A 25,927-nucleotide genomic window follows, 5' to 3' on the forward strand; every position below is an offset into this window, starting at 1 on the left:
CAGAAAAGAGCAGCCCCTCCTACCCACACACCCACCTGTCTTCACCTGTTACTACAGCAGCTCCAGAAGCTGGAGACATTTGAGGTAGTGACCTGGAGCTGAGTCAGAAGCCCTCCCCTCCCCCACTCCTCATTCCAGGCCCCTGTCTGCCACTAACCAGTGGAGGGACTGGAATGACTGCAGGTTTCTGCTCTTGGTCTTGGCTTCCTTCTTCTGTAAAGGGGCCCCTCGCTCCACTTTAGAGAGAATGGTCACGAATATCTGCGACACACCTGACCTGGAGCCTAGCACATGGCAGGTGCTCAGTAAACATGTATTTGTATTGGGAAGAAACCAAGAACCAGAGAGGGCATGGGACCTGTGGCCACATAGCACGTCCACGGCACAGCCTAGGCCTTCTCTGCTTTCCTCACCCATCTCTTCTCTTCAAGCTTAAAAGTATTTTCACCTCTACCTGTGATGACAGTGACTGCTCACAGGTACAGGGTTTCTTTTGGGGGGGGGATGAAGATGTTCAAAGATTGATTACACAACTCTGCGAATGCACTAAAAACAATTGCATTGTGTATTTTAAATATGTGAATCGTATGATATGTGAGCTACATATCGATAAAGCTATTATTTTTTAAAAAGAGCAATACCGTGCAAGAAAAAGTTCTGAACTTGGAGTCAGAGGACCTGCCTCTTAGTAGCTGCACAAACTTCGTAAGCCCAGTTCCCTCATCTGTGGCACGGATCCTATTCCCCACCCCACCTTCCTCCCAGGAACTTGTAGGATTCAATGAGAAAATTGAGTTGTAATGTGCCCAGGGTTGATACCAGTATCAGTGTGGTCATTTCTATACATATGGGTCTCTAGAAGATGACTGGATAAAACAATGAACAAATACTTCACCAAAGAGCAAATACAAAATGAAAAATACATGGGGAAAAAGGTTCTGCCTTGGTTTTAAGAAATAAAAACAACAGCAACTTTAAAGTATAATTCTATGATACATTAGTATCATACTAATGTATCATAGAATTATATACATGATAATACTCTGTGCTGGCACAGTTGTGGTGAAATCATTACATCCAGGCACTGTCACATGGTGTAAGGCAGTGTAATCATCTTGGAAATCAATAGAATAATATAGTAAGAGCACCAAAAATGTTAACATCTTTGACCCAAATAATTCTTCTCTGTGGAATTTATGCCTGGGGACACCCAACTAAATGAACAAGATGTTCATCGGAGTAATATAAACAGAGTAAAAACTGGAAGCTACCTATGTTCAACAAATACCTTATGACTTATCCGCTAGAAGATATACTATTCAACCATTAAAAATGAGAACCATAAAAACAACATGGTGATAAGGAAACTGCAAATGGTACAACAGTAAAAGAAAAAATCGAAGAGAGGCAGATGCCTGGAGCTGCAGCAGCCCAAGCAACCAAGAGATAGCAAGCATGCCAAAAGGCAACCCGTCAAGGATGACAGGCAGCAAGATTGAAAGACCCTGAGTCTGGGGCATGACTGTGCTGCCTCCTAACCTAGAGATTGTCTACTGCCAGTTTTTTGGTGTACGAAGAAAATAAACCCCCGTTTATTTAAAGCACTGTTGTTGTTAATTGCAGCTGAGAGCGTTCCCAACTTACAAACGGACAAAGGCTTGAAAATATCGTGGATGGTGTACAAAATTTAGAGTTAGGCAATCCCGTATTCGAATCCCATTTCTTCTACTTTGTTAATTTGTGATTTTAGGCAGACCTCTTCCCCTCTGAGCCTCAGTTTCCTCAGCTGTAAAATGAAGCTAATCACACCCACCTGTTGGGCTTTTCAAGGGTAGAATGACATGACAGATTTGGAATTACTTAGCTAACAGTTAAGCGATATATAGGTTTAGTTTCATTAAACTAGAAGTCTAAACAAAAAGAAGAAACGAACTATTTTATTAGAGGAGGGCAATAGATCATGAATTTTTTCCCCTCTGTTTTGGTCTCAGGTCGTCTTAAAGGCTGCTCTGGCTCTCTCTCTTCTAGGTAGTGACCCACCTTGGAGTGGAGGAGTCTGGATCTGTGGCAGGGGCTGCTTCTTGGTCCTGTTTGGAGGCGGCGGTAGGTGGAGCTCGAGGCTCGTGGCAGAGCTGGGCCGGGGTGCTGGGCTCTTCACCTTGGCCCTGGCAGGCGGGCAGGCACTTGGGAGGCTTAGCATCAGCGGCTGTGACTGGAGGTAAAAATAATCAGGAAAGGACAGCTGCTTCCTTGTCAGCAACCAAGAGGGAAATAAAGCTCACGTCCCCTCCAGCGAAAACCTGCTCTCTGGGTCCCCTGGCTCCTGCCACCAACTGCTCGACGTCCGCGTGCCAATCCAATTTGAACGCCTGCGATTCACCCCAGAGAGGGCTTATTTTAACTTCATCAAGCGCGGAGAAAAACACTCAGGCTGGAGCAAGTGGGAGGGGAGGAGCAGCTGCTTGGGGGCCCAGGCAGGGGATGGGGTCCCAGGGCTTCTGCCCTTCCAGTGGTTGGACTTGGGGTCCCTTTTTCCTAATCTGATTTAACAATTGACCACATTATAACTCAACCAAGGCTCAGTGAACACCAGGCAGGTGCTCCCTGAAACCAAGAAAATAAACTAACTCCTTGGCGCAGCTCAGGAAGTTCTTTGCGATGCCCTCAGCCTCCTTCCCTGCCCCCTCTCTTCTCCAAACACCCTCCTCTGGGGCTCTACCAGGCTTTTCACGTAGGCCCAGATATGCCGTGTTCTCCCGTGACTCCATGCCTTGGCACGTGCCATGCCTTCTGCCCGAACTGCCTTTCCTCTGTTGCCCTGCCTGGTGGATTGTCCACAGACTCTAGAGAGTTCCTAGCCATGCTTCGAGGCTCAGCTTGGTGTCACTGGCTGCTTTCCAGCCCCTCCAGGCAGAGCGAGCTGTTCTCTGTGAATTCCTGTAGGATTTTGCACGCCTCTCTGTTTTAACAAGGAAGTGGGGGTTTCCACCCCTTCTTCTCCGCCCTCCCATCCCTCTCTTCTTTCCCAGTTTCCGACAGATGCCCTGAACCCCTCCTCTCCACCAGGCCCTGTGCTGGGTGCTTGGGACAGATGGGAATCCTGGCTGACCCCTGCCCTCCCACAGTGCCCTGTGGACAGTGTCAGCATGAAGATGGGTGACAGTGCAGCCACAGAGATGCCCAGAAACAGCCGCCTGCAAACGACAAAGCAGCAATCACGTTCGTGTTGGTTTTTCTCTCCTTTGTTTTTCAATCAAGTAATGTACACAAGAGACATTTCTGAGCCAATCACAGGAGACTCACATTTTTAGTTTATTCATGTTTCTATTATCTTTATGAGCACGTAGTACTTCAATAATAAAAATAACAACAAACTTTTAAACAATAACATTTAAAGAATAAATATCAAGTAAACAATAAATTAAATTCAAATAATAATAAAAAGAATTTAAAGGTGAAGGTTTACTTTTTTGCCTGGCTTAGTCTCTAAGGGGTATCAGCCCTGTCTCTCCACCTGATTAGGAGGGAGCAGTGTCCTGGGCAGCCAGGAGCTGGGATGATGAACTGAGACTGTGGGACATGTGTCTCCTGCCACCTGCCCCTCTTAGGTGGGAACAGGGCTGATTGTTGATTGAGCCCCCAGTCCATCTGCAACCCTCACTCTTGTCCCTGGGTGGGGTCATAGGCTCAGGGCCAGGGCTCTGGGCTGGATAGAGGTTGTCTATTTTGCATGTTTGGTGACTTGGAAAATTGTAAAGTTTGATCGTTTCTTAGGCTGTGTTGGAACATCCTGGCATCAAGGAGAATGTGTCAACATGTCCCTGGCTAAGTTCCCGGCTTGGCGTGGTTGAACCGTCGAGGCGGGCCTTCTGGAGGACGGTTAGAAGGGTGAAAGGAAGAAGAAGGAACTGTAGGTGTGTATGGAGCTGGGAGGGAGGGAGGGAGGGAGGGGCAGGCCTGCACAGAAATGAGGGATTGGGGTGGTGGCTCAGTGACTCGTCCAAGGCCACACAGCTGGAGCAGCTGAGACGGGCTTTGACCTCAGATCTGACTGACTCCAATACTCAGCGGCATGGTCTCTCACTAGTAATCGGCAGTACTGGCTTGAGACATAATCTCTGGGGTCAACCTTGGAGCCCTCCATGCTTTGTCTTCTTGTACTGTAGCCTTTGGAGAGGTCAGAGCGACCCTGGTAGGCTCGTTCGGGGTCCCAGGGCTGTGGGGGTGGATAGGGAAGCCCCTTCTGTTAACACTGAAATACCATAGAGTAGGGTGGAGAGTGCCCAGTCCGGGAGTCCGGCAAACTGGGGTTCACTACATGCTGGCCGTGGTGGGCACCCACCACTTCCTGTGTATCCAGCACACCCACTCCCTCGGGAGAATTGTCCTTGCCCACCATTCATGTGATCCCATGCCGACTGCCCCTCTGGAAAAGCAAGCAAACGAGTAACACAAAACTCACCAAGAGTGGGGCCGGGCCGCAGTCTTGCCATTCTTCCAGTCATGCGTGTGACACCAGCTGTGGCGTCCAGAGCTCTGCCCTAGAGGCCTTATGGAGTGAGAAGAGCAGGGGTCTTGACTCTGAAGTTTCTAAGTTGAAAAGCTGTAAAGCTGGAGTTGCTTGTAGCCATGTCATGGGGTTAAGTTTGGCTGCATATAACGAAAAGCTCCAGGTGAAAGTGGGTAAACATGTAAGAGTTTGTTTATTTTTGCATGTAAAAGATGTCTGGTGATAGCCAGTTTAGGGCTCATATGACTGGCATGGGCATCTAGCCTCACCTCATGGCCCAGAATGGCTGCCAGAGCTCCAGCCGTTGCACCCATATTTTAGGCAATGGGAAAGAGGAAAGGGGGGAAGGGCAAAAGAGGTGCTTCTTCCAGCTGAGTCATCTTGCCTTCCCTTAGGCGACCCTCACAGAGTACTATAATATACTTCCGTTTACATATCACTGGTTGTGAGGGAGTTTGAGAAATGTCATTTATCATCTAGGCACTTTGCTGCCCCCAACAAAACGGCCACAGGCTGCCATTCCTGTCCTATCCATAGGCAGTGGGATGGAATGAAGCCAAGCTGAGAGGAGGGAACTGATGAGCTGGGAGACAAAGAAAGAGATAACCACACAGAGAGGGAGGGGGCGGGAGGCAGGGAGAGAGAGAGAAATTGATTTTAAAGAATTGGCTCACCCGATTATAGAGGCTTGGTAAGTCTAAAGTCTGCAGGGCAGGCCTGCAGTCTGGAGGCCCAGGAAAGAGTTGCGGTTCAAGTCCAAAGGCAGTCTATTGGCAGAATTCCTTCTTCCTCTGGAGAGGTCAGTCTTTTGTTCTCTTAAGGCTCATTGGATGAGGCCTACCCACATTATGAAGGTTAATCTGCTTTACTCAAAGTCCACTGATTTAAATATTAACCTCATCCAAAAACACCTTCACAGAAATAGCCAGAATAACGTTTTACCAAATGTCTGGGTACCATGGCCCAGCCAAGTCGACACGTAAAATTAACCATAACATAGCAGTATCTAGGTTAGTGTTTGGTTGAATAACCGACAAGGGAAATTGCGGGGAGGGAGCATCTTGAGAAGTCTGCCTGCCACAGGTGGCCATACATCCCAGGCTCATCCAATCAGGATATTCCCTGCCCTTAGCCCAGGAGGTTCATTCCAGGATGGGCGTATCACCCAGGTGGCCCACTGGGTCTCCTACTGGGAAGATCATGTTCTCCCAACTGGGGCAGCCAAACAAGAAGAATAGGGGCCATCTCTGCCACAATTTAGGGAAAAGTCAAGTGACGGCAAAGCCAACCCGGAAGAGAGCAAAACGAAGAGCAGGCAGGCAGCCCCGAGGCCGTTCTTCGCGTAGCTGAATCCAGCCATCTCTGAAGCCAGCACGGATCAATTTTGCTAAAAACCAATTCTCCAAAAGCCAGTCCGCCAAAAATCAATTAACAAATAATTAAGTCACTTAAGAAGTAGCCAATTTGCCACGTGAACCAAATGTACCTATCAAACAAAAATCATTTTTTTAAAACTAGGGTTTAGAAGTAAGTCCGTGACATCTGGAGCAGAGCAGTACTCCGCCTTAGAAAATCAGCTCCTGGCTTCCCCCCGAGCAGCTGACCGTGGGACATCAGGTAATTCAGAGATTTGAGCTGTCCAGCATGAGCTGGTGTTTCCTGATCCTCCATGTCATGAGGTCAGGTGGTCGCAGCAGCACTTCGTCTTATGACAGAAGTCCTACATTGGAGTCTGGGCCCAACCAGGTGTAGAAGACAGAGGTTATATGACTATGAGGCCCGGGCCTTGATGTCACGTAGGTCTGTTGCAGATGGCCTCTCTCTCAACTCACACCTAAGGCCTCAACTCTGAGCCTCCTGCCTCTCTCTTGTGAGGGCTCTTGTGATTATACTTAATCCATTGCAATAGCCTTAATTTAATCATATCTGCAGAGTCCCTTTTAGGTGACATCTTCACATGTTCTGGGGATTAGGGATCGACATCTTCAGGGGGCGATTATTCAGCTTACTGCATCTGCTAAGGATGTGGATGTTCATTCATTAGTTTCATTCATTCATCTGACGATTCAGTGAGCAGCTGGAGCCTTGCTGGAGATGGCAAGAGCTTCTGGCCCAGGAAAAACCACAGGCTGCTGTGTTCTGTCCACAGACCCAGGTCCTCCAGCTGCAGCTCCATTCCACTTGACCTTGTGGCTCGGCCACTGCCTTCCTGGGAATGTGGGTACATACACGCAGGTCACTCTGGGCTCCCCGTCTCTCTTGGCTGGAGAATGAAATAAATACAGTCTGCTTCTGATCCAGCAACACTCACAGAGCATCTGTTCTGTGCCTGGCACTTCCTGTGCATTTGCTTTTTGCCAACCCCAGCACTGGGCTTCTTACTGCCTTTTTAGGCATGGGAGGCTCAGAGAGGCCAAGTGGCTTGCCCAAGGTCACACAGAGTGGAAGTGGCAGATTGGAAATGAGTTCTAGGGGACTCCGGATCCTGCTTCCTCCCCCTTCATGAAACCATAGACAGGCCTCAAGGACGGCAGCCTCTCTTCAGCTATTGATTCATTTTTTTCTTAGCTCTAAAATTTAGAGTTCTAATTCAGTTTCCTCTTAGTTCAGCAGGAGTCTGCTCTTGGCTCTTGGGAACAGAAGATATTAGGCTTCCTATGCTGGGGGTTCCCTGGCCCCCAAACTGCTGTCACCTTTTCATAGATTTCTGGGGGAACGAGTGATTTGTTACTGGTGCCAGTTTGGCATTCAGCAGGAAGTCCCTGCAGGCCTGGAAGGTCAGTTTGGAGCCACTCAAAGGCGACTACTGGAGGAAGATACTGGGTCAGCGCTGGCCGCTGAGCGCAGCCTCAGCGCCAATTACTGCCCGGCCTGCTTCCTGCCGCAGACGCGCCCAGGGCCAGGGCTTTGAACCCTTGCGGGGAGGCCGGCTTCCAGTAAACAACCCAGGGCAGTGGGCAGATTGACAGCAGAAATGCAGGATGCGCCGGCCACTGGTGCTGCTCACCGCTCCTGCTGGCAGATGGACAGGACTGTAGTCCCCTGGGGGTCCCCATAGTCAGGGTCTCAGAGGGGCCGTCAGGATGTCCGAGCTTCACTGCTGGGTAGACAATCTCCTGCCTTGTCCAGTGGGGTTTGTAAGCCATAGTTTCTTGGCCAAGGAAGATGATTTTTTTTGGGGGGGGGGTGTCGGGGAATAAGCCCGGTCTGGGTCCCCTTCTCCACCACCAGCCCGGAAGCAGGATTTAGAGAGATAAACCACGGATGGACATCCGTGCTCTGCTTCCTCCTCTCTTCCTTAGGAAAGCCTCAGAAATATTTTAGGGACAGAGGTGGCACTGCGGGGCTTTCGTGCCCATTTTATTTGGCAGTTAAAAGAAAGGAGGTGCACCCACTGTATGATTCTGTTCACGCGAAGTTCTAGAATTTTTACATGTTAAAAAGTGGTTGCCTTTGTAAGGGATTGACCAGCAGGAGCATGAGGGAACTTTCTGGGGGTGAGAAAAGGTTTCTATATCTTCGATGAGGTGCTGGTTACACATTTATCAAAACCCATCCAACTGTACCCTTAAGATCTGTGCATTTTACTGTGCGCACACTATACCTCGACAAGACAGAAAGGAAGGTAAAGGAGAGAGAGGCAGAGGCCTGGAGAACCTGGGGACGCGCATGCGCGCGCGCTTTTCCCGTCTATATTTTCCTTTCCTCCGCGAAGTTGCAAAAGACCGGTTTTTCTCCATCTTCGCACCATGATTAATATCCTTCTGTGTGCAAAAAGTAAATGGATGAGATGTGACATGAGATGCCCAAGCAGGCCGGTGTCCTGTCTCCTTGAGGTGGGGCCATTAATTAAAGCCAGGCTGGTGATGCTTCTGAGACAAAGTCCAAATGCGGACCCAGGCCCTGCCGCTTCACTCGCTGCCTGCTTCCCTCCTCGTGCGGCCCGTGGGTCCAGAGGTGAGCGGCTGCTTCTGCGGTCTGCGAGGCTGGACGGGGTGACCCGGCAAGTGCTCCATTCCATGCTTGGAACAGCTCATTGTGCCAGAAAGCAAAGAACTCGGATTGGTGGGCGCCGGTTTGAAAGGGCTCCAGGGGCCAAATCTGACACAATTAGAGATCAAAATGATTAATAACAAGAATGGATTACAACACATAGAATAAAAAAAGAATCCTTGAATTTTAAAAAAAGAATAAAGGGAAAAAAAAAACCAGAGGGGACAGGATCAGGGAAAGCTTTTTCTGACAGAAGAATGCCAGCTGAGGAGTGAGAGAAGCAGAAAATGGCATCGTGATCAACATCAGAATAATTAATTTGGGCAAAACTCATCAGTAAGTGCTGTCACCTTGGACAGAGACAACTGGGAATAAGATCTGCACAGTCTCAAAAAATCATTCGCAAATTACTTTTTAATTACAAAGAGAAAAAGATACCTTTACAGATGGTGAAAAATGACAGACACCACCTCGCCCAGATGATTCTACTTAAAACCACTAATATTGGGACAAGTCAGGATCATACGCCTCCTGATGTACCCTGAGAAGGACAGAACGCCACTTCCAAGACCCTCCTGCCAAAAATGCTTACCTGCCAAGACCACCAGACAAATCCACACTGAAGAACATTCTTTAAACCAGCTGGGCTGACTTTGAGAAAGAGGAAAAAAAGTTTGAAGACTGTTCAGGTTAAAGGAGGCTAAAGAGTCATGGTGACTGGATTTAGTGGGGGATGCCATCTGGGATCCCGGGTCACGAAAATCCTAAACACAGTTATCGGGAACATTTGCGTATGGACTGCACGTCAGGTGATAATACTGAACACATCTTAAGTTTCCTGAATGTGATCACGGCATCGTGGTTTTGTAGGAGACCTTGTTTCTAGGAGACTCTTGCTGTATTTTAGGGGGCAGCTGTATTCACTGTGATCCTTGATTGGATCCCATACCACAAAAGTCATAAAGATAACAATTATTGAGATCATTGGGGAAATTTGGAAGTGGACTGAATACTGAATGCGATAATAATATTGAGTTTATATAGTGGTATTGTAGTTATGCAGGAGAAGTCCTTGTTTTTAGGAGATTCGTGCTTTAGTATTTAGGGGTGGAATGTTGTGTAACTTTCAATTGGTTCAGGAGAGGGAGAGAGGAAGGGGAAGAGAGAGAGAGAGAGAGAGAATGGTTTGTTGTACTACTTTTGCAACTTTCTGAAGTTTTGAAAAACTTCAAAATTAAAAGTTGGGGGAAAATAATGAATATGTACAGTAGGGAATTTGAAAAAACTACAGAGAGGTACAAATGCAAAAATAAGAATGACCTGACATTCCACTGGCAAGGAAGTATCACCATTAATAATAGAATGGATTTATTTTTTGCGTATATAATGCAAACCTATACCCATAAAGTATCTCATTTTCTGTCATTAAACACGCATTGAAAACACAATTTTTAGTAGCCTCATATATGCCATCATAAATCATTTAGCTATTCTCCCATCGTTTGACATCAAAGAGGTTTCTGGAGTTAATTATAATATTGCTATATATGATAATGTATAGTCCATTATAATAATCCATTATCCAATACATATCCAATATATAATCCATTATAAAATCTAACATAATCCATTATAAATAATGTTACAACAAACATCTTTACACACCAACCATTGTCTGAGGATAGAGTCCTAGAAAGGGAATTTTCGAGTTAAATGTTCTGAACTTTTTGAAGGATCTTGAACTTTTAAAAAATAGTTTATCGAGGTATAATTTATATACAAAAAAACTGCACATGTTTAATGCACACGATTTGATGAGTTTGGACATTTGCCTACACCCATAATCCTGTCACCACGATCAAGGTAATAAACATATCCATCACTTCGTGTCCCTTTTTCTTACGAGTCTATGTGTGTCAAGAACGCTTAACGTGAGAGCTACCCTCTTAACGAATTTGGAAGTGCACGATACCGTGTTAACTCCGGGCCCTTTGTCATACAGGATCATGAACTATTTTGGCAAATGGCTTTCCAGAAAGCTTGTACCACTTTGCACTCCGAACTGCATTAGCAAAGTACCAAAGTGCTCATCTCACCACAGCATCCCTAACACTGAGTATTATTATTAGGAAAAAGTCTTTGCTGAATTTGATAGTGAAAACAGCGTGATTGGTGAGAATGGTTCCACGGTCATGTTCTGAGCTCATCTTCCTTGAATGTTGGGACTTGGGTGACTCTCCCTCCATCTCCAGTCCTCCTCCTGCCCCCCCCCACGCCAATCATTCTCACCTGGTCACCACCCCCTCCTGCTTCCCTGCCTTCTCCTTCTCTTCCCGCTTTGCTCACTCCTCATTTCTGCCTGCCTCCTAAATATGACCATCCCTGACCTCTGTCCTTGCTCCCTTTTCTCCCTCTGCTCGCTCTCCCGTGGTGTCTCGTTCACAGTTGGGGCTTGTGTGGCTTTCTGTCTGCAACAGCAGACAGACAACTGTACCTATCTCCCCTGCATAGACCCCCAAGACAACATGTCCCAAAGGGACCCACATGGACCTTCTTGCCACCATCCATTCAGCCACCCAAGTCAGACCCTTGGACAACACGCACCCTGCCGTATCCCTGCTCCTCACGTCCCGTCTCTCCGACCTCTAGTACTGTCTCTTTAGACTGTTCCCTTCTTTCTGTCATCACTGCCTCCACCCTCGTTCAGGCCACTTTACTTTCCTCCTTGGTCCATGGCTCTCCCGTTTCCAGTCTCTCCCTGTCCACTCCATCCTCTGACCAGTTGCCAGGCTGGTTTTCACAACTCACTGATGTGACCACTTCATTCCCCCGATTAATACTCTGGAATCGGCTCCCAGGTCCTGCCTGCCCCGGTCCCCGACGAGTGTCCAGTTTCCCGCTCCCCTCTGACTCCTCTCGCTTAACGCTCTCCAACACGCCCAGCTGTTTCATGCCTGCCTGTGTCTGCTCGCACCGTCCTCTCCTCTGGAGCACCCCAAATCTTCTTCCTGCAATCCCAGCCAGCCTCTTGGTGCGATGTGCAGCCCCTGTCAGAAACTTCTGGTCCTTCGACCTTCGTATTGATTTCTGTATCCATTCCAGTTCAGGGCAGAGTCTTTGAGCTCCTGTGCCAGACACAGAATTGGAGTTTGTTAAGGAATATCTGAATGAATGAATGAATGAATGAATGAGGTAGCAGTTTCCTAGCTGTGGAAGGGCGTGACAGGTCTAGAACCATGGGGAATATGAGGAAGCTGGAGGATGTGCCTGGGGGGCACACAGTGTTCACATTCAGAGGTGGACCCTGCAAGGCTTGGCTGGAGGGGGCATCCATCAACTGTTGTCCAGCAGCCTATAGGACACCTTGTCTTTGGGGGACATGCTCTGCTCAAACTCCCTTTGGCGAAGAGGCAGCCCTTTGTCCCAAAAGAGGTCATGTTTCTTCTGTGCTTAAAGCTGTCTGAGCTATCTTGTGCTCTTGGGACAAGCCAGGCTTCTGCAAGGCCCTTTGAAATTGGAGCCCGTCCACTCGCTAGCCTCACCTGTCCCACCCCAGCCCTGCCTGGCAGCCTCACAGACCTACCTTCTATCCTGCAGACCTGACATTCCCTCTCCTCCCTCCACGCCTTTGTCTGAGCTCTTTCCTCTGTCTGGAATGTTGCCCCCTTCTCTCCACTGTCATCCTCTACGATCTTGTTTCAGCTTCGCCTCCTCCAGGAAGCCTGCCCTGACTCGCCAGCTAGTCGTGTCTACCGGGATCTTCTCTGTCTACAGAAAAATAATGCCACCTTCTGCAGCTCGCCTTCTAAGGACCCACGTCTCTGCTTTGCCTCTTCCTCACCCTGTGGCCATGGGCCAGTCCGTAGTTTCTCCGTCTGCTCCTTCTCCACTTCAGGCTTCCCCGCCTCATGGGTTGTTAAGAGAATGACATGTGCTGAAAGGGAGCCTCATCATCGCCTGGGGTTGGCAAACGCGGGGCTCATTTCATCTCCCGGAGGTAAGCAGTTAAATCCTCATCCCAGCCCTGCTTACAGCGGTTGGGATTCTGTGGGTCTCGGCAGGGCCCCAGAATCTGCTAAGTGTCCCAAGTGAGTGCGGGTGGGAGGAGGGAATCCACACTCTGTGCCCTCACCCCGGAGCCGTGTCATTGTGGCCCGTGCAGCGAGGCTCGGTGCCTGGGTGCTGTGCCAGGGGCCCTAGAGCCTGGAACAGCTGCTCTCATTCATGCAAAGAAGGCGCCTAGGTTTGCCCTGTCTATTTATATCTTATTTATGAAGAAGGAAAAACAAGGGCCCTGTTGTCTTAGCAACCAGAAGTATCATGGGCCGCTTTCCCTACAATGGGAAAATGGCCAAGTATCCCTGTGGGGGACACCCCTGGCTGTGTGTGTGTCCTGACAGAGGATGGGATGAGTTTTTCAGGGCCTATTCCATTCGGGGTTCCTAACAGCCTGCAGGGTGGGGGAAGGTGCTTGCCAGGCCCTTAGAAGTGCAGGCTGATGCCCCCTCTGGTCTCCTGGTCTCAGTTCTAACCCCTGTCTTCTGGGTGCCCGCCCTCCTGCTTCGGGCCCACTCGGGAACCCTTTCCTGGCTGTGGTCTGGCACATGTCCCTTAGGGTACTTGACACAGTGAACTGGAGGTCTGGTTCCCAGACCAACACCCCTCAAGGCTGTGATCTGGCACAGAGCTGGCACAGAGTGAATGAGTGAATGAACGAAGTGCTCTATAGTTTACACGGTGTGCCCGCATTTAGTGGCCACGAGGCAAGGGAAACTGTCATGTTCTCCCATGTTATAGACGAGAAAATGGATGAGGAGAGTTGAGGAGACCAGCCTGTGGCGACGTGACTGGGATGAGCATCTTAGAGGCGGAAACGTTGCTTTCTGTTCTGCCAAAGCCTCAGGGAACAGGAGGACTTTGGTCTCAGCTGGGACGTAATTGCAGGGGCGTCTGGGACGTGGTGCTGTGTCTGCTTGGGGGCTCGCGGGGTGTGGTTTGAATCTCAACTCTGTCACTTATCAGCTCTGTGACCCTGAGCCAATGACTTTAACTCTCTGGGCCTCAGGTGCCTCATCTGTGAAGTGGTACAATGACGCTCGGTCCTTAGGGACCGCTAGCTTCCTGAGGGCAGGCACTGGGTCTGTCTCTTGATCATCTGTTTTCCTAGTGTCTGGCACATTCTAGGTGCCCACGATGATGATCGATGATCGTGTGTGTGGTTAGAACAGGACTCAGGCCATTGGATACTCTTAGGGAATGTTGGCTGTTACCGTATTATTAGGAACCGAGGCACGGAGAGCCTGATGGCTCCCTTGAGGTCACATGGGCAAATCCAGAGCAGAAGTGGTGCCTTTACTGGCCAGATGGGTTTGGTGGCACTGCCAGGGATTAATGGGACTGTGCCCAGCCCCTGGGGAGGGCATTCCTGGCTGGGCTGCAGTCCCAGGGGTTAGCAGTCATGTTGGACAGGGAGGCTGAAGCGGGAGTCTCTGAGCGCTGGGGACCTAGAGCTGTCCCACACGCTGGCAGTGCCAGGCCCTGCCCCAGGCTGACTTGGCTTCGGGCTCTGCCTCTTTAGGGACAGGCCCAGGCTCCCTAGAGGCTCTCTGTTGCCTTCTGCTGGGCTCCGGTGACCTCTGCTGAGCCACCTCCAGATGCCTTAGGTGATGCCACCACCTCAGCTCTGTCAAGTGTGAAAACCATACCAAAGAGACCCAGTTAAGAAGACAAGTGCCCCGGGGACAAACCGAGGTAACAAATCATTTCCACATCCTTCCCTGGCTCCTCCAGCTCCAGCAGGAAGCAAGTGCCCCTGTACCATCCTCTGGGGGCTGCAGCCTGCCCTGCTTACTGTCTCTGCAGCCACATGAGACTCATCACTGTTTCCTGAAAGCAATACATGCCCGGGGGTTTTCGTTTGGTTGTGCTTGTCTTACCCCAAGTTTTGCTCATGTGTCTGTCCCTCCTGCCTTCTCACCCCATGAACTCACACTCTGTCCTTCTGAGCCTCTAGGCTTCTGCAGCCCCCAACCCCATGGCGTGCTGCCTCCACCAGCCCTTAGCACAGTGGGCTGTGAGTCTTTCTGGGGACTTCTCTCTTCCCCTGGACTGTGGACTCGTGAGGTCTATGAGTCTGCTTGGGCTGCCAAAAGGAAGTACCGCAGACTGGGTGGCTCGAACAACAGAAATTTATTGTCTCAATAAGTGGCTAGAAGTCTGAAATTGAGCTGTCAGCAAGGGTGTTCCTTCTGGATGGTGTTTCAGGCCTCTTGCCTAGCTTCTGGTGGTTTGCTGGCAACCTCTGACATTCCTTGGCTTGTAGAAGCTTCACCCATCTCTGCCTTCATGTTCACATGCGTTCTCCCTTGCAAGTCCGTCTCGAAATTTCTGCTTTCTACAAAGATGTCAGTTATGTTGGAGTAAAGCCCACTCTAATCATCTCATTTCAATTTGATTACCTCTGTAAAAACCCTCTCTCCAAAAAAGGTCATATTCTGAGGTCCTGGCGGTTAGGATTGTAACATACGAATTTTGAGGTGACACAATTCAACCCATAACATGATGGGAGGAACTACATCTGATGGTTCATCTCTGTGTTCATTCCGTCAGGGCTGAGCCCAGAGCGGGGTGAGAGAGTTTGCTAAGTGCTGTAGAGGTCATCTTTCATTCTATAATTATTTACTGACCCCACAGTGTCCAGGTATGTTGACCTGTCCTGTCTAGGTCTTCTGAAGTTGAGTCTCATTAGGAAGTGGACTTCTCTAGAGCAGAGTCCAAGTCTTTTTACTTCTTATATTCACCAGAGTAGAAAGTTGGTAACACAGGAAATATTCAAACTTTTTCACCAGTAGATTCCTGTGGAGGCAGGTGTATGAGGCTTCATTTTTTTTAATCCACACAAAAGACCCAGAGAAATAATGCAAGAGAATTTAACCTTTGAAAAATATTTATTGAACACATAGTTGTGACGGACATTGGTTCTAGGTGATCAGGATGCATCCATCCATTCATTCATTCATACCTAGAAACATGTCTGATATATAGTAGGTGGTCAATAAATATTTGCTGAGTAAATTAACTCCTTCCACAGTTATCGAGGCTGTCATTTACTTGCTGTGCATTGTGAGCAGGTTACTTCACTTCAATAAACCTTAATTTCCATCCGTAAAATGAATTGAGTTACACAGCTATTTCTTAGGGTTGTTGGCAGGATTAAATAAATGTATTAACAATGATAATTATTTATTCAGAAGCTGTTATGCTCCAGGATAGATGTTTTTCATGTACAATGTTCAATTCTCATAGCAGCCTTTTAAAAATTGAAATAAAATTAACATAGCATAAAATTTATCATTTAAAAATGTTCAATTTAGTGTTTTTTTTTTTTAGTATATTCGCAAGGTTGTGTAAGCATTACCTTTATTTGATTCCAGAACATTTTCGTCACCCTCAAAAGAGACTCCATACCCATTAAACAGCCACTCCCTAGTTTCTTCACCCCTCCATCTCCTAGCAACCACTAATTTACTTTCTGGCTGAATGGATTTGTCTAGTAAGGACATTTCATGGAAATGGAACCATACCATATGCGGCTTTTTGTGCCTGTCTTCTTTCACCTGGCACAATGTTTTTAAGGTTCTTCTACATTATAACCTGTATCAGCACGTCATTCCTTTTTATGGCTGAATAATATTCTATTGTATGGATGTACCACATTTTGTTTATCCATTCATCAGATGATGAACATTGTCTCTATTATTCGGCTATTATGAGTAATGTTTCTATGAATTTTGTGTATGAGTTTTTGTAAACATGTTTTCATTTCTCTTGTGTATATACATAAAAGAGGAATCCTGGGTCTATGTTTAACTTTTGGAAGAGCTGCCCAGTTGTTTTCTGGAGCAGCTGCACCATTTTACATTCCCACCAGCTGTACATGAAGGTTCTAATTTCGCCATACCCTCGCCAACACTTGTTATTATCTGTCTTTCTTATTATAGTCATCTTAGTGGTTGTGCAGTGGTATTGCATGTGGTGTTGATGTGCATTTCATAATGACTAATGATGCTAAACATCTTTTCATGTGCTTCTTGCTCAATTCACAGCAGCCTTTCGAGGTAGCTGTTATTTCCATTTGACAGCAGAGGAAACAGATTCAGAGTTGAGAAGACTTGCTCAATGCAAGGAGGCAGTGGGCTGTGTCTGGAACGTGCGTGTATTTGTCTCCAAAGCCCCATGGAGCTGAATTAACAGTAGAAACAGCTCTGATCTGGAGGAGCTGTCTGCAGGAGGCCTGGTCTCTGGTGCGTCCACCTTGGACAATTCCTTTCCCGGCTCCAGGAGTCAGTTTTTCCTCCGCGCCACTTGGGGCGTTATACTCCAAACACCTCCGGGCTCCTCTAGTTGCCCGCAACTCCTAAGACCAATCGCCTTAGCGCCGACTTTGCCTCGCCCTTTCAGCTCAGGTCGCCAGCGGCGCCGGAAGTACTCGGCTCTTTTTCTTTGCTCCCGCCTCCGGCCCCGGAAATACTTTCTTAAGAAGATGGCGGCTGTGTCAGTGTATAAGCCACCGGTTGGAGGTTTTTCTTTTGATAACTGCCGCAGGTGCGACCATGCGCGCGGCCGGGTTCAGGGCGGGAGCGGGAGTGCGGTGCCGGGGTTGGCGCTGGGCCGTGGTCCGATCTGAGAAGTCCAAGGGAAGGGTGGACGGCAGAGCCTGCGGCTCGCGGCCCCTGTGACTCAGGGGAATCACGGCCTGAGCGTGGGTTCTCCTGAGGCCAGGTCTGCTCTCCCACTTTCCAGCGCGTTTGGACACCCTCCTTTTCCGTCTCTTTAGGCGAGGTTCTGCTCCTTTCTGACGCTCTCTTTGCTGGAAAAAACGGGGTAATAGTCCAGATGTTGGGAGCATTGAGTGAACAGATGGGCGAGAAAATAAAATAGTATGTTCTTTTTCCTAGTTCCCTATCAGGTACCCTTCCTACCAGTCCGGCGCAATGTGATCTTGACTTTCAACGCTTTATTCTCTCATTTGCTCTTAGAAATGCCGTCTTGGAAGCCGATTTTGCAAAGAAAGGGTACAAGCTTCCAGCAGCCCGGAAAACTGGCACAACTATTGCGGGGGTGGTCTATAAGGTAAGCCGGGACAGGCCAAAAGTAGTGACTGAACTGATTACATGAACCAGGCTTCCTTTACTTCTTTGGGCTCTGTTGGGAACGGCTCGTGTTACAGAGACATCAAGAAATGATCCTTTAAGAGAGACTTTGTTAGGTTTCGTGCGCTTTATCAACAGTTTATATTCTCGCTTGGCAGAGTTTTTGACAGTAGGCCGATTTACTTTTCTGTCTTGTTATTACATTAGAAAGCAGGATGATGTAATGGGAGAATAAAAGGTTTGAGGTCGGACAGGTCTATTTAGCCAGTTAACTGATATGCTGCCTCCAGCTTTGGGCAAGTCACTTTCCTTCTCACAGCCACACTTTCTCTGTCCATCAGATGGACATAGTAACTCCGTCCTTAAATTGTTGTAAGGGTCAAAAGCGATAATGATTATTGTCGTTAAAGGTAAAGAGTGTCATCTTTTTAAAAGAAATTGACAGATGGCTATTTTAATAGGAGGATTTCTGTGTCTTAATCCAGACTTTCCCATATTACCTCTGATTCATAAGGAATTCACTGAATCTCTGAGTTTTATTTGAAAACAGGAATGATCATTTTTATCACCTACTCAGGATTCAACCAATAACTTCTGTTAATAAACTTCTTTTTGAATTCTGAAAGTATAGCATAATATTTTTGGTAGGAGTTTTGGTGTGTGGGTGGGTAGATGTTTGGGGGACCAGGGGATGGCCAACATTGTTTTCCCTAAACTGAAGTAGAGATCTGTGGTTTATGTATGTAAGCTTGCTTAAAAATATATATTTTTTAAAAATAGGATGGCATAGTTCTTGGAGCAGATACAAGGGCAACTGAAGGAATGGTTGTTGCTGACAAGAACTGTTCAAAAATACACTTCATTTCTCCTAACATTTAGTAAGTATTGATTAGTTTGAATAACTTCTGTATTTTCAAACGTGTCAGGGCTAAAATTGAATTTACTGTTTCTCCCTAAAACCTTTTGTTCAATCTATTTTCTATCTCCCTTAAATGGTATTTTATTCACCTGTCACCTAAGCTATTCATCCTTAAATCCTCTCTTTGCTATAGTCTTCAATCCAGTTGGTACTCGGTTATGTCTTCTGTGTGCTTTTTAAATCCATTCCCTCCTATCCTTCCCTCTGCCGAGACCTTAATTTGGATTTTGTTCTCAGGAGGACTATTGCAGCTGTCATTTAAATCGCCCGTCTGCCTCTGGACTCTTCTCCACCTCTATTGTTCATTTTTCTGTCACAGTGGATTTTGTAAAACACAGATCTGATTAAGTCCCTTTCCTCTTTAGAAACTTTTCAAGTGACTTTGCGCATTTTTACACTGCTCTCAGAATAAAATCGAAACTCTAGAGCATGATATTTAAGGCCTTGCGCAAACTCACAAAAAGCCTACTTAGCTGCCATCATCCCTGTTCCCGTTACAGCTGGACTGTCCCTGTTTCCCTCATGTCCCTGTTCCCTTCCTCTCCAAGCTGTTTCCCCTTTGCAAATGCCGGCCCCTCTGCTTAGAAATGTCCTTTTCTGTTCTCTGCTTATAGTCTTTTTATTCTTCCAAATTCAGCTCATAGGAAACTGCTCAAAGATCAGAATTAATTGCTTTCTCCTCCAATTTCCCATAACATTTTGTACTATGTTGTGTTATACAAGGTATAATTTTTGTTAACTTGTATCTCTTCCGCTCTATGTTGTGTTATACAAGGTATAATTTTTGTTAACTTGTATCTCTTCCGCTCAGCTTTGAAATCAAGAGCTAGGACTTTGTTATGTTTTCTTTATTCTCGGCACTTGGTGCAGTGACTGGCACCTGGTATTAAATACTTGGTAAATGTTAAGTTGCAAGAATTTTAACATGCGTTATCCTTTTGTACAACTTAGCTGTAATCATAGAATTAATTAAATGTACTCTTTTAGGTGCACAGAAACTAGTGATTTCAAATGCTTCATTGGACCATAGAAAGTATATTGGCATATAATTAGATGTGTATGTTCAATTTTACGTTTACTTAAGATTGTTTAGAGAGCAGTCAATGGTGCAGTTATACTCAAAAACATCTCTCTATGCACCTGAACTACATGGAAGTTATCCAGGAAGCTCTACTGTTAATTGAGCTCTCTGGCGATTGAATTACAGCTCGCTTGTTATTGTATTTTTTTAGTTGTTGTGGTGCTGGAACAGCTGCAGACACGGATATGACAACCCAGCTCATTTCTTCCAACTTGGAGCTCCACTCCCTCTCCACTGGTCGCCTTCCCAGAGTCGTGACGGCCAATCGGATGCTGAAGCAGATGCTTTTCAGGTAAGATTTCAGAATGAGAATTTCTGTAACATCTTTTGCAGCCAAGGGAAGCCCAGACGTTGAGAGAAAAAGCATTCAGTAATACTCATTATATTTTAGAAATGAATTGTTACTAAAAAGCCGTTTTAATTTTATGAGGCTTTTGATAATAGATTCGGATTTATGGGGTCTTTTTTTTTTATGAGTAAATCACGTGCAACCAGTTGAGTCATTTCTTGAGGCATAGGGATATTACTGGATTTAAAAAAATATTTTTGTTCATAGGAAGAAAGTTAGAGCCGGAAGGAACCTTTGAGTCATTTGCAAACACACACAAGCAAAAATGATTTTTTTCTCCCCCTTTCAAGGGAGAAAAGCAACGAAGTGAAAAATAACAATATTAACCAGTATTTATCTCTTTGTGCCAGGCCCTGTACTAAAGTGCTTTTTGCATGATCTCATTACATCATTTGAATGCTGAGATAGGGGCTTCTCCAATTTATATGTGAACTAATTGAAGCTTAAAGACATGCAGTCACTTGCCTGACCTTCACTCCCTTCTGTCTCTCACAGACAGTTCCTCTTAGTTTAATTTCTCTCCTCCTTAATAATCATATCATCACTTTATAGTCTTGACAGATTTCACTTTATAAGTCCATTTTTTCATTTGCTTCTCATGAAGAGAGGCAGTATATAATAGAGGAAATAGCCCGGGTAGTTAGTCTTGGCTTGGAATACTGGCTTCTCCTTTTGGGACCTGCCTTGCCTTTAACAAATTCTCTCCTCTTTCCTTTGTGGAATGTGCGCATCATGGTCCTTTTTTTTTTTTTAGTTGACCAGAGATCTTTATTCTGGTCCTCCTCATTCGTTAAGCAACTTACACGAAACATTTTATCTTTTCCCCAAGCAGCAGCAGCAGCTGCCTCCAGGCCTGTGACAATTAAAGAGTAGCAGTAATAGAAAGCAAATATTGTAAACTGGCAGCTCAAGAGGTCCTATTCAGCTTGTAGAGAAATTTTATTTGGGTCACATAGTGGTTTAAAAAAAAATAGTGGCCAGTAATTATAAACTGGGAGATTTGAATTAAAAATTTAGATTTCTGGCTTCTTTGGGGGAAAAAAAATCAGAAAGCGGGTGGGGTAACACATGGCAGTAATATTCTGGAACTACGTTTAGACACGGGAGCGTGTGTCTGGTCTGTGAGTCACTGCCCCTTCCCGCTGTTTCCTGCCCATCCCTTGCTTTCCTATAAATTTGCAGGTCTTCATCTATGAGTCTAGCGTGGCACGTGGATTCTCAGTAAGTGTGTATGAAGTTCAATGTAGCTGCAGCAGCAGTAGTATAGTAGTTACCATTTTACAGGTGAGGAGACCAGGACTTATGAATCATATGGGCAGGAAGCATAGTCATAGCCACCTAATTCCTGCTCTGGCTGTACCGAGCGCTTATGTCAGTGATTTCCATTTATTTATGTACATCATCATCATCCTAGACCTGGAGAATTATTGCCTATGAAATAAACTCTCCCAGTACAGTATGAGAACTTGTTTTTGCACATGTCAAGATTTCTGAAGACATTTTTGATTTTGATTTTAAATACAGTGCTCCCTCTGCTGGTTTGTGTGGTGTATTACATTTAAAACATTTTTAATTGGAAAATTTCAGTAAATAGAATATTTAAAGATTGCTTACAGTGTCATTTAAAGCATTTAGCTAAATCTAACATATGTTTCTGTTAATCTCTTTAGGATGTTTTAGGAATTCTAGATTATTTTTTCAGTGTTTTTTTTTTAGTTTATTATATTTTGTAAAAGTTAAATTTCATGGAAGTTGTGAGAGGAATATTTAAAAATTTAATCCAGGATAATTGTTGTCCTTTATGTCTTCTAACATTTTTGTTGAGTTACATAAAATGTGTCAGCGCTTTAAGGAAATAAAGCACAGGATTTGACTTTAGAACTTTGGTTCGAGTCCTGTCTCCAGCACTTACAGTTGTGTGACCTTGGGCTGTTCACCCCACTTTTCTTAGCCTCAGTTTCTTCCTCACTAAAATGGGGATAATAGTTTCTGTGTCTTTTGACTTTTGAGGAGGAAATGAAAAAAGAAGCAAGGCTACAACAGTGCCTTGTACAGGGCCTGCTTCAGTTAGATCATCAAATTCAGAAGCTGAAGAAGAGTATGAGGTGTACTCTTGCTGTTACTGTATCTTTTTTCCCCTCCTGAATAACCTGTTTCCTGTTATGTGGATCAGTGAGAAAAGAGGGTTTGATAAACAGGTGGACTTTTATTTCCTTATTTAAACGAGAAATTCTTTATTTTACTTTGTGAGGGCTAGATGTGCATGATGTGATAGTTGTTCCTTCTGAGCATGGGGCCTCTTCGTTTAGTCTAATAGAAATCTTTGTGATATACTGTTCTCTTTTTCTGGAAACTATATGAACACAGAGAGGCTCTTTTAAAAATTTTATTATATTGTGCATTTTTTTCCTTGTGAAAGTAACACATACTCATTGTAGAATATTTGGAAAATACTGAAAAGTCCAAAGAAAAAACTAAAAATTTTGCCATTCAGGGAAAATCACATTTTGGTCGGATGTATATACTTCTAGTCTTTTAAGTTCCTTTATTTGTTCGTTCTTTCCATCTTTCTTTTCGTATACTCATACATGTTCACAGTAGAAAAAGCTAGAAGATATGGTAAAGTAAAAAAATGTAGAAATTATCTGGATTCCTACCACCCATAAGCAATTGGTGCTAGCAGATTATACCCTTCAAGTTTTTTTCTTTGTTTAATAATACATATTTTGTTCTGTAATGTGATCGTAGTTGTACATAAACTAATATTTTCATGTACCAGGGCATCTTGAATGGTTTCCGTGTTGGAGCATTTCAAAATGAAAATAGTCTTTTAAAACATTATTTAAAAAGTAATGTATGATCATTGTAAAAAATCCAGGCATATAGAAAAGTGAAAAGAAGGAAGTAAATGTTACCTGATGATCTGCCATTTAGACACATATATTGTAAATCTTGAGATTTTTTTCGGACCTTTTATATGACACATAATATATGCTACTCTATGCATTTGCAAAAAATGGAATCCTGCTGTAGGTGTTTTGTAACCGATCCTGTGTATTGTGACTATTATTCCCATCAGTAGAATAGCTCGGCATCCAGGGTTTTTACCTAGAGTCCATGGAGGAGTTTTTGGAGATCTGTAACCCTCCTGAAATAGTAAAAAACTTTTTTTATGTACGCTTATTATAGGGTTGGGCTCCACAGTTTTAATAGGTTTTTCAAAGAAGTCTTTGACCCATAAAAGTTTAAGAACCATTGATGAATATCATAATTTTTAGTGATATCACAGTATTCCATTCTGTTAACCAGTTTTTGAACATGGACAATGTTGCTCGTTTTAAGGTATTTAAAGTATTGTCACCCTTTGGAACACAGAACCTTTGGATACTTGTGTGATTAGTTCCTTAGGCTATATTCTAAAATAAATTCCTAGAAGTGGAATTGCTGGGTCAAAGATAAGCATATTTAACATTTTGATACATTTTGCCAAAACTATCCTTGAGAAAGATTATACTAAGTTGCACTACTGTCAGTAGTGGGTGAGAAAATGTGGCATGGTTTTCATGTTTGTGTAGTGTTCTGTTGTATAGCTGTATCAGTTTAGCTAAGTCTTCCTCTGACTGTTCCCATTTTTCTAACATCAGAAACAGTACTGCAGTAAACATATTTGTGCATTCGTTTTTGCATATTTGTCCTATTATATCCTTAGAATCAGACTCCTGGAGGTAGAATTTCTGCATCAGTTTTTAAGGATTTCAGTAACTTGCCAAAATATCTCAGACTCTTTTAAAGGCATCAAACAGACATATTTTAGTTTGAAGGGAAGTAGCTGATTATTATTGACTTTATTTAAACACCGTGTTTGGTAGGTAGTTGGTGTAGTGGATCAGGCAGTGGACTGGGGTGGGAGTGGTGGGTCTGGTGATTCTGGCTTCTCATCCCAGAGCCATGGAATGTCATCTTGACCTTGCTGCTAGCTCATGTGCCTTAGGACCACCTTCTTCCCCTGTCAGGGCCCTTTCTTGTTGAGGCTTCTTCTGAAATCTTTTCCCTCTTTTTAATTTTTCACTTATAAATAGAAGATTGTTTCTGAAATAACAATTCGGCACTCAAGGGACACAGGAAATATTGGACTTGACTATTCTGTTTACCTAGAATGCTTCCTGATGGGTAGCTTTATCTCAGACAATCTAAAGTTATGACTTTGATTGGTTCTTGTGTTAATTATTTCAGTTTTAATGATTATATCATTAGACGAATTCCACATGTGTTGGTTTCATTTTTCTTTTCTTCCCAATGAGCTAAAGGCTCTCAGTGGAGAATTTTAAATCCAGTATATTTATCAAGCGTAGCACTTCTAATGGTAAACAATTGAACCAAATACAGGGAAAGCAATCTATAGAAGTGGAAAACCAGCCAGGTAAAGGGTCCAAAGGAACAAATATATGCACAATTAAACAGAGGTGGGAGTGAGGTGGGTTGGAAAATGTATTCCTGTCCATGTTCCTGAGAGGTATAGCTTTATCCTGTGGGCGGTAGCAATGGGTTTTATAGGTTATCATGGAGTTATTTCATCATTTGCTTCCCTGAATGATGAAATACTTTTCTCTTTTACTCAGTATGAGCTCATATTTATGATTATACTTTTCTGAATTTCTTTAAAGGGAAGGTGTTTTGACCTTAGCCATTTTCCTGTGAGGCTGTGGTGAGGCTGATAATTTGAACAGCTTGAGTTTAGCAACTCATTGTTAACTTGGGAGCTCATCTACTGATCACAGAGAAGTGGATGGGAAGGATGCTGATAATCTTTGCAGTAAGCAAAGCTTGGCTCTGAGACAAGTACTTAACGTCTTTGGGTTGATTTTATCTTCTCTGAAGTGAGAATTACAGAGCCCTTTTAAAGGGAGACGTGAGACTGAGATGAAATAAGGTAGTGGAGTGCCTCATACAATTTAGTTTTTTTTGGCCGATAATAGATTTGAACTAAAGTTCATTCCATTCCCCATTTTGTTCCCATCAAAACAGTAACCACTTAATGAAACACTAGCAGTGTAAGAAAAGCTTTTTATTTTCTGATTTCTCATATAGCTTTTGGTTAAGTTACAGTGATATAATGTGGGCTCTTTTTTTTTTTTTCCCTCTCTCTTATGCATACTCTGATAACCAGGTATCAAGGTTACATTGGTGCAGCCCTAGTTTTGGGGGGCGTAGATGTTACTGGACCTCACCTCTACAGCATCTATCCTCATGGATCAACTGATAAGTTGCCTTATGTCACCATGGGTAAGTGTAATGTTTCTCTGATTCAGAATCCTCTTATTCACCAAGGTGGTCTGTTAAAAAGCTGGTCGATTTCCTGTTAGAGGAGACAGTTCAGTGCAGTGCTTCGATTCATCCTACAAATAGTTATTGAGCTCTTCCTATTAGTTGGGCCCTGTTCTTTGTGCTTGGGATATAACAGTGAACAAAAGTTTGATAAAGATTCTTGCTTGCAAGGAGTTTATTTTTTAGTGGGAGTGGACAATAACAACAGCTACTATAATATCACTTTTTAGTGATAAATACCAGGTGAAAAAATGCAGGTGATATTGTATCACGGTTATGCAAGATATTATCTTTGAGGGGAACCGGCTCAGGGGTATATGAGAACTCGATATATTATTTCTTAACATCTGCATGTGAATTTATAATTATCTCAAAACAGAAAGTTAAAAAAAATTAATGCAGGGTGAGGGGACTTGCAGTATTGGGATGGAAGGCAGACCCGTGTGTTGAATGGAAGGCCACAGCAGGTCTCGTAAAAAGGTTTGAATAGGTGAGCCTCCTGGGCAGAGGGAGGGCCAGAGAGGAGGCCTCGCTGAGGGAACGGGCCTGGCACATGCAGATTTTTTTTCTTTAAGCTGGAGTGACCGGAGTCCCCCTT

At 44.8% G+C, this 25,927-nt stretch overlaps 1 protein-coding gene across 1 annotated transcript in view; it reads left to right on the forward strand.

Moving 5' to 3' along the window:
* Positions 1-16,949: 16,949 nt before the first annotated feature.
* The window catches only part of PSMB7 (proteasome subunit beta 7), a 58,233-nt gene continuing 49,255 nt past the window's right edge, over positions 16,950-25,927 (forward strand). Inside the window, exons 1-5 of the mRNA XM_011364307.2 lie at positions 16,950-17,107; positions 17,542-17,635; positions 18,436-18,533; positions 19,807-19,947; positions 25,172-25,287. Of these exons, the coding sequence (XP_011362609.1) occupies positions 17,046-17,107; positions 17,542-17,635; positions 18,436-18,533; positions 19,807-19,947; positions 25,172-25,287 (511 nt within the window). The 5' untranslated portion in view covers positions 16,950-17,045. The remainder of the gene's footprint in view (positions 17,108-17,541; positions 17,636-18,435; positions 18,534-19,806; positions 19,948-25,171; positions 25,288-25,927) is intronic.

Source organism: Pteropus vampyrus, unplaced genomic scaffold, assembly GCF_000151845.1.
Source record: "Pteropus vampyrus isolate Shadow unplaced genomic scaffold, Pvam_2.0 Scaffold95, whole genome shotgun sequence".
Taxonomy (NCBI): domain Eukaryota; kingdom Metazoa; phylum Chordata; class Mammalia; order Chiroptera; family Pteropodidae; genus Pteropus; species Pteropus vampyrus.